This window comes from Pollachius pollachius, assembly GCF_949987615.1.
Source record: "Pollachius pollachius genome assembly, chromosome: 16".
In the NCBI taxonomy this organism is placed as follows: Eukaryota; Metazoa; Chordata; class Actinopteri; order Gadiformes; family Gadidae; genus Pollachius; species Pollachius pollachius.
In genome coordinates this window covers 12113619-12127200 of record NC_136949.1, presented here as the reverse complement: position 1 = coordinate 12127200, position 13582 = coordinate 12113619, and the positions used below count along the sequence as shown (strand labels likewise).

Genomic DNA, 13582 nt, shown 5'->3' with positions numbered 1-13582 from the left:
AAGCGTATGCGCGCTGTGTGTTACCGTTACAAAGTATTTCATTATGGGCTGATCCCCCCTCTTATTCTTCTGTGTCTGCCTTCGTGTCTCGCTAGACTTTGAATTGTATTTCATTTATTCCATTTTATTCAGAGGAGCCTCTCGCTCTAGCTACTCCAAACCCCTCTTCAAGGATAACTACTCTTCTTCTCCAGAGCCACCGCCACCGCTGCCTTTTTCTGGGCTTTTTTTTTAAAAGAAAATAAAACTGGCTACGAAGAGGATGTTGGGTGGGAGGGGGGGGGGGGACTCTGTGTACGCTATGATAATCCTATCCCATCGTTTTGTTGAGCAGCACTGTGTCTCCTGTTTGATATAGAATGCAGGGGAACAAAAAGTCAAGTTTTTCTTTTTCTCTTTGTCAGGACTGATTGTGCAGCACTTGCACACACTCCAGTTCTGATGATGTGCTTTGATTTGTTTTCCCTTTTATGAGTCGCCACGGACACTATCGCCGGCGAAATGACTACATGGAAACCAAGTCAATATTTGAAGATAGGAGCTGCAATGCCCTGAAGGTGTCCCGGGCTCACCGTCTTACCTCCCTGCCTGTTCCCTTCTCTCTCTCTCCACGCTTTCCTCTCCTCCCCCCTTCTCCTCCATCCGTCCTTGTTGGCCCCAGGTGGACTTTGCCTTCAGAGTGTGGCAGAGTTTCCCGGAGCGGATCGTGGGCTACCCGGCCCGGAGCCACTACTGGGACAGCGGGCGGGCTCGCTGGGGCTACACCTCCAAGTGGACCAACGACTACTCCATGGTCCTGACCGGGGCGGCCTTCTACCACAGGTACCAGGCAGAGGCTCTCTTGACCCAGAGGGGTGGTAGAGAGAGAGAGAGAGAGAGAGAGAGACAGAGAGAGAGAGAGAGAGAGAGAGAGAGAGAGAGAGAGAAGAGAGGAATAGAGAGAGAGAGAGAGGGAGAGGAATAGAGAGAGAGGGAGAGGAATAGAGAGAGAGAGAGAGGCAGAGGAATAGAGAGAGAGAGGGAGAAGAATAGAGAGAGAGAGAGAGAGGGGAAGAGAGAGAGGGAGAGGAATAGAGAGAGAGAGAGAGGCGAAGAGAGAGAGAGAGAGGGGTAGAAGGGGAGAAAGAGGGAGGGAGCGAGAATATTTATTTTTACCTTAAACCATGTACTTTGAAAGTGAATTACCTTTTTATTCAACAGCCATTCCTATATGGTAAAAGTGTGTCTGCATCTGATTGGGCGGTTGATTTTCTTCTGCTCGGTATTAGCGCTTCCTACAAAAATCCTTTTTGTCATTGACTCGCTAATCATAATCATTCCCTGGCTTCGAGTCAGGCTGCAGAAACACCAGAGTCAGCGAAATCACGCGCGGCTCGCCTGCGAGGGCTTATGATCATTAAGCTAGACGTTTAGTCCGATTACGACGGAGACGCAGTTCAGATTTGGTGTAACTCCAGGGCCCCTCTCTGGGGTGAATAAGGAGCCTGACAAGGATTCAGATGTAGCGGAGCCCTGTAGCTATTTATGGTACTCCGCTTTAATGCTCCGACTCTGGCTCTGACTAACGCATATAGCACATAACAAAACACATTCTGTTAGACCTCACCTGCCGGGTTGGCTGGCTGGTTTGTATGACTTTCCATTAGGAAATGAGGTTGAACTTCCCTTGCTTTCGCGCTCTCGCTCTCACACTCACATGCAAACATGCACACAGACACCCACGCACGCACATACATAAACACACACACACACACGCGTACACACAGACACACACACGCGCACACGAACACACACACAGATACACATACACGTGTAACACACACACACACACACACACACACACTAACAAGCACACACACACACGCAGACACACACACACACACACACACACACATACACGCACACACATACACACACGCACAGAGCAACGCAGAACACATGCATAACGGTGTACTTCTTATTTATCTCATAAAGAGGATTGTCACAAACACAACGCTGAACAGGGAGGCTGCGTAGGAGGAGAAAGGCGCTGAAACAAAGTACTGAGCAGAGCGGTAAATTGAATGGAGGGGAGTGTAGCTCTCCGGAGGCTTTTGAAGCATCTTGTCACGCACCCCCCCCCCCATCGATAAACAGCTCTCTTTCTTTCTGTCTCTCTTTCCTACTCTGTGTTTCTGTGTGTGTGTGTGTGTGTGTGTGTGTGTGTGTGTGTGTGTGTTTGCGTGTGTGTGTGTGTGTGTGTGTGTGTGTCTCTAACCGATGTTTGTTCCACTGTTGGGCGGTGTAGCGCTATGTCTCTTCAGGCATTTTTGTTTTGTTTTGTGGAGCACAGAGAGAGCACGTTATTCGAGAGGGAGGGAGGGAGAGAGAGAGAGAGAGAGAGAAAGATAAAGTGTGTGTGTGTGTGTGTGTGTGTGTTTATTTCAACTTATGCACAGCCGTCCCTCGTGTGTATTGTGTAAGTATGTTTGAATGCTTTTACAATAATGCTTAAAAGAATGTTTGGCTATGTGCTTATGAATGCATTGTGTGTGTAGTTGTGTGTGTGTGTTGGTGTATATCTAAGTGTGCTTGCAAATATGTGTGTTGATGCATGCATGTGTGTGTGTGTGTGTGTCTATGTGTGCAGCATTTGTGAGTATGTGCAGGTGAATCTGTGTGGACATGTTTGTGTGTTTGTGTCCACGCACCTGTATGTGTGTGTGTGTGTGTGTGTGTGTTTCTGTGTAAGCGTGTCCACACACCAATCTGTGTGTGTGTGTGTGTGTGTGTGTGTGTGTGTGTGTGTGTGTGTGTGTGTGTTGGTATACAGTGCTGACAGTGATCTAGTGTGCTGATCCTGCGACAGACGCCGTGCCCATACTGAATGGAGTAGCTGAGCACAGCATAGAATTGGAAAGGACAGGAGAATATGTGGTGTTAAGTAGAACAGATAGGGATGAAATGGTGCCTATTGATTAACTAAATTCAAATGAATTTACCTTAAATTAATTCAATTGAATATCATTGTGGACTGGTGATGCTTTTTACAGCGAAGACTAAATCAAAGTTAGCAAATGTAACACCTTAAACTGAATGACAAAATGTTTACATCGTTCCTTTGTTTCTACTGTGTGTGTGTGTGTGTGTGTGCTTTTATGTGTGTGCGTGTGTGTGTGTGTGTGTGTGTATGTATGCATGCGTGCCCCAGGTATTATCACTACTTGTATACACACTACATACCAGCCAACCTGCTGACCATGGTGGATCGGATGGCCAACTGTGAAGACATTTTAATGAACTTCCTGGTCTCGGCGGTCACTCGCCTACCGCCAATCAAGGTCACACAGAAGAAGCAGTACAAGGAGACAATGATGACGCAGGTAGGTCTCTGATGAGTCATAGGGGCCGTGTCTCATTTGAGTGTTGCTTCTGAAATATAGCTCATACGGCGGACTGACCAACCGTTCCAGTTCAGTAGGAAGCATAGGAAACATCTTAACTAGGCACCTTGATTTGGGAACTTTTCAAGGAAGCACGGGGTGGTTCCTCGGTCGGGGTCGGGATCTCCCATGAGGCCGTGCGGCACAAGGACTGAGGTGAATGGTCTGCTTCGTCTTTGAAGGAACAACTTTATTTTAATTTATGTTAACAAGATATGCTATCGTTTTTAAGAAAGGGAATCATCGACCAGCAGACTATTGTAATAATCAGACGTATGCCATATGTGACTTTTTTGAGTAGCCTTGTGATACCACCTTGTAAGGCTGTCTCCCACATGAACCCATTGTGCCTAATAAAGAAGCTTCCTAAGTAGGTATCAAGGTTATAGGAAGCCTCCTCTTGATTTAGACACAGACAGTGTTAACACCTCACTAGGGGTTACTGTGAATGTTATCTTCAGGTCAATGCAGTGGCTCACACGCCGCAACGTACTCCACTGAGACCTGAAAAACATGAATATTTGCTACGTCCCAATCAAACACACACGCACACACACACAAACACAAGGATAAGACGAGTGTCTTAATATTTGTGGATATGACGTAGAGATGGTGGCCATAGAGATAAAATGTTGAATAATTGAATTGGAAGCTATAATTTCTTTCTTATAGTACAATTTTTATCAGAATTCTAACAATCCATAATAAGCAGACAGGCGGCAATATAAATCTTTGCTCTAAGGCTATGTTTACATGATGACGGTCTGAACAGAAGACGCAAAAGTGGCGTCGCGTCTTCACTTTTCATTCCGCGTTTAGACGAGCATTTTCGGGAGGAAATCTGCGTGCATACGGTGACGTAAAAGTGTGTGGAATTCGATTGGGTATGGATGTCAGGCGGCTAGGTGGTGCTGTGATACACTATCACACAACACAGCCATGTCTGAGCGCATGCGTAGAATCTTCCTTCTCTTATTGGCGCCTCGAAAACCAAACATAATTACCGATCTTTCTCTGTTCAGTAATACTATCTTTACATATCCTGTACATTTCATGGAAATACTCCTGTAAGTTTATTAGAGCTGCCAGAGCAGCTTGAAGGTCCGACGCATGGAAATAATACAACATGTTTGTTTATTTCCCTGTACTGGCGCTGCATGTGGCGTAAACGCGTACGCGACGTGAGCAGATCTGAGCAGAGTTTTGCATCTTGGCATTGTAGACGGAAACGCTACGGCGGAGCGTATTCAAGTTTTCCACTCTGGAGGGTGGTTTCAGATTTGTGCGTTTTTAAGCCCCAAAAAACGCTGTCAACGTCTAAACAAAAGGCACTTCCGATAAAATATTTTGTCGTTTTTACCCACAAGTGTCCTCGTGTAAACGGGGCCTAAATCTAAGTGGGTTGGAGAATAAAAGGAGCAGACCCATAATTAGTGTAATGAGAAACACCTGCGTTTGTCCTGGGATGACACCTGTGTGAAAAGGCTCCATCAAATCAGGCCTTGGTTTGGTCACCGGCAGGCCCGATTCCACCCAATCAGAAAAGCAACAGCTTGATCAAGTATCATAGCGGAGAGGTGGACGGTTCATTTGAGTGTTTGGTTATTTACGATGACTCTTTATTATTATTATTTAATGTCCCTTCGGCTCATGTGACAATCGCCATTTTTCTCCTGGACGAAAGAAACGTCCGAGGACCTGCAGAGTGTCTGACCTTCTCCCCGGGAGATCCCTTATAGCGCGCGTGCGGTTGTGTGTGTGTGTGTGTGAGTGTCAGGTGCGTGATGGATGACCTGGCTGGAGGCAGAGTGATGACTCGGCACGATGCAGTGCGTGATTAATGTCTTAATTGTGAAGGCAGTGTAGCAAACCCTCAGACTCAGCCCAGACTCACCTTTCACACTCCCTCTCTTTCTCTCAGTCCCAGTCCCCCAATTCTTTCAATTGTATTCGCATCTTTCACACTCTTATTTTTCCCCCCTTTGACAGCGCTGCATTACCTTAACTTGGGTTCTGCTATGTGTGTGTGTGTGTGTGTATGTGTGTGAGTTTGTGGGTGTGCGCATGTGAGCATGTGTACGAGTGCGCGCGACACACACACACGAGTATGTGTGTGTGTCGCGCTTACCCTTAAGGTGAAGATAGGCACAATACCCTAGCCACTACCCTTTTGAGCAATGATGTGCTGTTATATAGATAAAAAGATACAGAAATATTGATATATTATAATTATTGATAAGGTGTTCGAACCTTTGTACACACACGAGTGTGTGTGTGTGTGTGTGTGTGTGTGTGTGCGGGAAAATTTCAACAAGTGCACATATTCCTGAAAGCATCACATATATACTTCTGTGATGCTTTCAAAAGGACAGAATGGAGATAAAGGAAAAAAAGACACATTGATTGACGCAGCCCCCACCACCCTTCGACATGATTTTCGTTTCTGTTGGAACATAAAAAAGCACTTTCAATTGGTCGTACGCTGGCTCATTCTATCCCTCTCCCTCTCCCTCTCGGCCTCGGCCTCAGACACTTTGCTGCCATAGCTAAATGCTCAGATGGACCTCAAACTGTCTCTGATGCACCGTTAGCGACCGTTAAAAGACACGTATTTGTGCTTTGCTTGGATGATCCCACACTGACCTCTTTAATCCCCATGGCATACCTTCCACTTTCCCTTTCACTTCTCCCGCCCTTTCGCCCCTGGTTGAATTTTATGGTTGTTGTTTTATAAGGGTTCCTTTTTTTCGAGGGTCTTCATTTTGGCCGAGTTAGTGCACATTTCGGTTTCTGAAGGTCCCGTCTCAAAACCTAAAACATGGACGAAACCAAGCCCGCTAGCGCTTATTGGTCAGTCTGACTTATCTGTTTTGAAAGTTAGTTTTAACAGGAGCGAGGCCAGGAGGATCTTCAGCGAGAAACTGGAACATGAAGGAGTGAGATCAGGATACTCTCACGGAGCTGTCTGCTTTTAGCCGGCCCCATTAATGCATTATCCATCAGTAGCAGCTTGTCCAACCAGATCGTACCTGCATTCTACCTTAAATATCAAAGCATGTACCCCAAGGAAATACAAATTCAACAGATGCCAGCCTTTAAAATGCCTGGCCAGGGTTGGATATGTGATATAACAGACAGACAAACTTACCCTTAAGGTGAAGATAGGCACAATACCCTAGCCACTACCCTTTTGAGCAATGATGTGCTGTTATATAGATAAAAAGATACAGAAATATTGATATATTTTTATAATTATTGATAAGGTGTTCGAACCTTTGTACATTGTTAAGTAAACATTGATACATTTTTTATAAATTTGAATAAGCTGTTAGAAATAGTCACGCGAGGTTAAAAACATTGACGCATCAATCGTCAAAATAATCATGCTTTGTTGTAAACTACGATGTTGTTAGAATCATTGATACATTATTATGAACATGGATACGTGGTTTATACAAATATTGAAATGTTGCATTACAGATATTCTGCCATAAAAACTACAGTACAGACACATTGAAAAAAAAGATTGCAATCTGCATCATGGATATCGATAGGTTGCTATGAACATTGTGAATTATTTGATCAATGTTCATAGCAGACATACATCATCATAAAAACGGACGCTATAAATAAGAATCCCGTCCTGTCCCAGCCTGCTCCTAACCTCGTCCCCCTCCACTCCCTAGGGCTCCAGGTCATCTCGCTGGGCCGACCCGGACCACTTCGCCCAGCGGCAGACGTGCATGAACGCCTTCAGCGGCTGGCTGGGATTCATGCCCCTGGTCCACTCCCAGATGAGGCTGGACCCCCTGCTGTTCCGGGACCAGGTGTCCATGCTGAGGAAGAAGTACAGGGACATCGAAAAGCTGTGACACCCATCCTCCCCCCCCCCGCCCCCTCACACCCCACAAGACAGAGAAACACACACACACACACACACACACACACACACACACACACACACACACACACACACACACACACACACACACACACAGGACCTAACCAGAGCGGGGTTGTGTGCGTGTGTTTGTGTGTAAGTATGTGTGTGTGTGTGTGATTGTGTGTTTGTGTGTAAGTATGTATGTGTGTGTGTGTGTGTGTGTGTGTGTGTGTGTATCTACGTGAGTACGCCGGAAAAGGCGTACACAGAGAATGAGAATAAGAATGGGGACTTAACGGAAGGTTAAGGTGGACTTTATGTATATGGCGTGTGTTGGGTTGCAAGATATGCTAAGAGTGCGAAATGCTTGCATACGTATTCATGAATCCACAACCGCACGTACACACACACACACACACACACAAACACACACACACGGTACATTGTCCTTGGCGGAACTCCTGGAATCTGCAAATGCATAAAAGGCTGTGAGTCATCCACCGACATGAATACATATGCACTTGCAATAAGAACCTGTACTCCGGCCAGGAGGGCTGCTCATGGGCTCAGCGTTGGGCTGGGATGCATGGTTTGGAGAAGACATTTGGACCAGAAGGAAAGATGGAGAAAGTTGGGGGGACGATGAAGGACAGACTTTTTGGATATGGGCACGGCCAGAAGACCCGAGACGGACTATCTATAATGGATTATGGAGGCAAACTAAATAACCGAAAAATATAAAGAGAGAATCAAGACCCAAAGAACATTGTGGATTTTCCGGGGAAATTACGAGATAAGGAATAGGACTTTTTATGTCTGGACATGGACACAAACTAACCCGTGATATATAATGTGGGTTGCGTGCCACATATACTACATACTTTACCACACTTGAAGCAGCTGACAAAAGTACCTCTTCCCCCCTTTGAGCACCCATAGAAGATATCTTGTATATTATAGTAGATTCTCTGTGGCATCCCTTGTCTGTACGGAATAATACAAAGAAAAAATAAAGATATGTTATGCTATACGGTGATATCCTAGCTGACTCCTGGCTTTATTAAATTTCTTCATTTGAAAACATCCAGTGGATTACCACTCAATATCTGCCAGACTCCGTTAAAGGTCGGATAAAATGAATAATTCACTTTCTCTGGTCCAAATTGGGTTAGCTAGAGTTGTGTCATTCAATACCAACATATAGACCAACAATTATTCAACGTAGGTATTTTTCATATATTTGGCCCAAAAATTAATTTGTGTTTTTTCTCTTTCAAGGCTGTTAAACGTGGTTATGACACAGGCCTGCACTGGTGTTAAACAGTAAGGTGTTTATCTGAATAACATTGCTCCACTGTCAATGGTAACTCATAGCATTGTGATTGACTGCTGGCTGTGTTATTCTTGTAGGATTCAAATATATACCCTGGCCCCCACAACATCTAAAGAAAGTCATTTGAAAAGGGCCATCTGACTTCTGTTGGATCGGGCCTTTAATCCGCGGCCTAGTGTCCAATTTCTAACACAGAGGGGGGACAAAAAGCCTTTAAATAATATCTACATATGCAGGGCCTAAAGCCCTTGCTCTCAGCCTGATAGTTATCTAAAAGTGTTGTTCCTCATGGTAAGCTAACAGAATTTGGACCCTGTCTTCCAACGCTGGGGAGCAAAGAGCACCAACATATTAAGCTCAGAATAAACTATAAAAGAAGTTTGAAGGTCCCATCTTTTAGTTTTTGCTATCAACCCTTGTATTTTTCTATACTTTTTTTTTTAGCATTTTCCTATCATGCTCTTTAGGACATAGGCCTTTATACTTTTTCCTCATCCTGCCAAATGTTGTTTGCAGCTGTCATGTATGTTTTCATCCTCAGGAAACGTACCATCGGGTTCCACATGCGTGAAACCGTGTCCATTGATTGTTTTTCTGGCCTATGTAAATGTACACCTCCCCTTTTCACTGAGCTGTCCCAATGGCCGTGCGGAAATAGAAATCCTCAACCTGAACATGAAGCTCCCCTCTGCTCCTCCTCTGCTCCTCCTCTGCTCCTCCTCAGCTCCTCTCTGCTCCCCCTCCTCTCCGGTTCATTGTGTTTATAAATCCTTCCATGTTCCTGTGGCTCTCAGCCGTTCATCACTGTTCTTCTTCTGAGAACGACTTGGAGCCTTTTTGCTGATCTTTTTCATATTGGCATTTATCTTTCTTGCCTTTATGGAGAGGGAAGTAAAGAGAGACAGAAAGGTGGGTTGAAGAAGACGTGCTGCGTTGCACTGCATGTTAGAGTCAGCCCTGGGTTGTTTTAGAACTGATCCACCTGTGCACTTTATAACGCCTTATATAGGGTGTCACCATTTTGTTGTGTTATCCGAAATTTGAGATGACCAATCTGGTGCCTTGTATAATGCACAACCTATTACCCATAATGCACCGTAAAAGACGTGTACAGCTGATGCACACTTATTAACGTGCTGTATCCCATGATGCAAAGCGGGCTTCATCGTCATTTGATTCATCCAATTGATACGGTCCGGCACATACAGGTTCTTTCTGCAAATTAGCTGTCACTGGGTGCCATCTAAAATGAGTCTGCTTGTTTATGCGACCCAAACATGTCATGTCGATAGATATAGCCGATCGAGCAGCCCTGATTGGTTGAACTCAACCAAGCACAGTATCAAGGACAGAAGGATGTCAGGGGGCCTCTAAAACATTGTTATTCATAAACAAGTAAGGAAGGACCGAAAGGGTAATGAAAGTGTCTGTTTCTGCAGAACATGTGTTTCTTCTCTATTTCGGTGAGTTCAATTTGATACGTCATCTGGTTAAACCTCCACAAGGGTCAGGGGGACACAAGGGTAGGATGGTGAACAAAGAGAATGGACATGATTGAATGGAAATTGATCATTTAAGTTGATTGCCTATAGACGATCCTTAATGATGGATGCCTTTCACCAAGCGCGCGTTCAATTAAATCGATTAACAAGAGTACAGAACCACAAAATCCAAATTATAAGCGGAAGTCACTGCAGACTATAATAACTATAAAATAACTAAATTTGCGTCTGATTGTGTGTGTGGTAAAGAACATGAAACTGAGTGCCATTTTGGAGCTCAATAAGAAAAACATTAAATACAGAGGGTCTTGTTTTCAAAAAGTCTGCAGTCATGTTCACTCGAGCACTTAAGCAAGAAGGAAAAACAGAAAAGCCCATCAATGATTTGTTTGTTCGTCGGATTGAGTGTCTTGCTGTTAATGGCTGTTTTTGGTTGTGTGTTTGTCTGTGTTGGTGTGCGTGGGTTTTGTGTGTGTGTGTGTGTGTGTGTTTGGGGGAGGGGGGGGGCAATAGTGTTTGTGTTGACTATTGCAAGCCATTTTTTTAAAGTTTACAACCAGTCTTCCTGTGACTCACATAGAAAAACAAATCGAGCACCAACTAGAGTGATGTCTTTGTGTGTGTGTGTGGGGGGGGGGGGGGGGGGGGGGGGGTGTGTATGTATCAGTGTCAGTGTGTGTGTGTGTGTGTGTTTGTGTGGGTGTATAATCTGCTATCATACATAATCCATTCTATCCAAAACTGGAAGGGACAACAATAAAGTTGGATCATATTCATGCAATATATGTCACAATGATGCATATAATGGCAGTGAGTCTCTTGCTTTCGATTGTGCATCGAACTAAGTATTGCTAATAATAATTATGAACCAAGCATCAGGCCTGGCAGGCGTGCATGTCGTCAGTTCTAACACAAAGACAATAGAGAGCCCACTTGTAGCTTGCCTAGTGCCTGCTTATCAGCGTGTTTCTTATGTACGCGGCTTCTTCGTTCAACTCGAGTACCTTGGATGAAACTGACATTTATCGGCCCTCAAAAATGAGAGACGCCTCTTAACAAGCCTTTAATAAAGTCTCCCACCCTCGCGGCGATGACAGACTGTTATGCCTTACGTTGGTTCACCATTACGGCCTGAGCATCATCATAGAGAGGGGGATCATGATCGAAGCTGCTATGGGGTTGAGTTAGAGCTTGTTTAATACCCCCTCTTATCCGTGGCAGACTGCGAACAATGACTGAACAATGAAGTACATGTATTACAAGGATGAGTGACACAACAATCTTGAGGATAGATGGATGTATGGACAGATGGATGGATGGACAGATGGAAAGACAGATGGATCGATGGATGGAAAGATGGATGGATGGATGGATGGATGAATGGAGGGACAGATGGACGGATGGATGGATGAATGGATGGATGGATGGATGGACATTTGGATGAATGGATGAACAGAAAGACAGACTGACGGATGGATGGATGGATGGATGGATGGATGGATGGATGAATGAATGGAGGGACAGATGGATGGATGGATGGACATTTGGATGAATGGATGAACAGAAAGACAGACAGACAGATGGATGGATGGACAGATGGATGGATGGATGAACAGAAAGACAGACAGATGGATGGATGGATGGACATATGGATGGATGGATGAACAGAAAGACAGACAGACAAATGGATGGATGGACAGATGGATGGGAGGGAAGAGAGTGTGTATGTGTGTGCGTTTGTCTGGGCCTGTCTGTGTGTGTGTGTAGATAAGAAAATAGAGATGTGTGTGAAGATGATGAAGATATTGAGAGGCTCCAACCGGATCCCCTTCAGTCATGATCTGTCTCTCTTAATTTCACATTAAAGCAGCAGTTTCAGATGGATAGAGGGATGAAAGGGTGCAGACAGACAGACAGAAACTCAGAGGAGACAGTCAGATGGAAAGATAATGGGTCAAGAGATATATCTATTAGAAGAGAAAAGCAGGGAGACAGACAGCTTTCTGGATAGATAGATAGATAGATAGATAGATAGATAGATAGATAGTATAACAGATGGATTAACCGACCAGATAGACAGACAGACAGATGGATAGACAGACAGACAGACAGACAGACATACATACAAATAGATAGATAGATAGATAGATGTTTGGTCAAAAGGGGCGGGCCCACTGTGACGGAGACTCTCCTTGCTTCCTACCTTCTCAAAGTGACAGGCGTTGGGATGTGTCATCTCCAGTCTCCATCAGTAGGTCTCAGGCGTTGGTTTGTTGTTGCTTCTGCGTTTCTGTGTTTATTTCTGTACTTGTTTCTTTACTTGACAGAGCAGTGCATCCATCCCTCCGGTTACCCGAATGCGGCGTCGTCTTTGAAGCCTGCGTTGGGGGTGTGTTGTCATCTCTGTTTAGACTTAGGCTCCACTTTTCACTTGGTGTGTGTGTGGAGAAGGGGGGGGGGGGTATCTATAATGTCTACGTTCCAGAAGGAAATGTTCCTCATTTGCCAACTTCACATGAATTTAGTTTTTAAAAAAAGACTAGCAAAATGAAATGACAAATTATTATTTTGGTAATCAAAAGTGACGAATGGTTTCCAAGGAGATGTTGAAAAATATGAAAAACTTGATTTAAAAATGGTTTCTTGCATTAAATAGGCCTACGCATTCGCAAAACCTACGCATTCACGTCACAAAAATGCCAAACAGCCAAGGTACCAGGCTTTTCATATCATATATTATATCATATATTAGACACAAACTCCTAAATAAAAGTTAAGGCTATTGTACAACGGAAAGTTCAGCGACACAGCTAGGTATTTCACATTGGCCTTGCTCCGCTTGCCTTTCTCTACATACAATGGGGGGGCTGTTCTGATCCTGAATGACAACTGATCATTTCAGCGATGCTTTCCACGGCTCACCCGCCTCCGGGTTGCATTGTACCGCGCAGAATTTCAATCCCTTGTCCCGCATCTCGCATACTGACACCACGGTCCCCACTTTGATTCACCCGAGTTCTCAGAAGCCAAACCAGTGACATATTTCTTAAAATCGGGCTTTTATCCAATGTGTGTGAAGAAATCCAGGGAAGACTGTCACCACTGGTCTGTGTGGTGTGTCTATCAAACCGCACAGTCGTGGCTGGGTCGCTCAGAGAGCAGGTTAGCGGTTAGCCCTGGGGTTTTTTCAAGTCACCAAGCGTAAGCGGAAATACGATGGGGAAAAAACTAAAAGAAGGAAATTCTTACTATATCTTACTCTACATGCACATATTCTTAAGTATATTCATATTCATTCATTCTTGTTGAGTCCTTAAAGGTGCAATGTGTCCGATCTGGTCAACTGTCGACTAGTCTGCTACTAAATAGAGGAGCCCCGTATTATGAGAACGTTTTCGTCTTTGATGGAACGTCAAAGCGGTTATTTCTTCATGTTCTGTTG

General features: G+C 44.5%; 1 protein-coding gene across 1 annotated transcript in view; it reads left to right on the top strand.

Annotated features, from left to right (window-relative positions):
- The window catches only part of LOC307087497 (exostosin-1), a gene marked incomplete at both ends in the record, with an annotated part of 169764 nt that extends 162470 nt beyond the window's left edge, over window positions 1-7294 (top strand). The window contains 3 exons of the mRNA XM_079753091.1: window positions 662-822; window positions 3191-3362; window positions 7109-7294. Of these exons, the coding sequence (XP_079609217.1) occupies window positions 662-822; window positions 3191-3362; window positions 7109-7294 (519 nt within the window). The remainder of the gene's footprint in view (window positions 1-661; window positions 823-3190; window positions 3363-7108) is intronic.
- Window positions 7295-13582: the final 6288 nt, after the last annotated feature.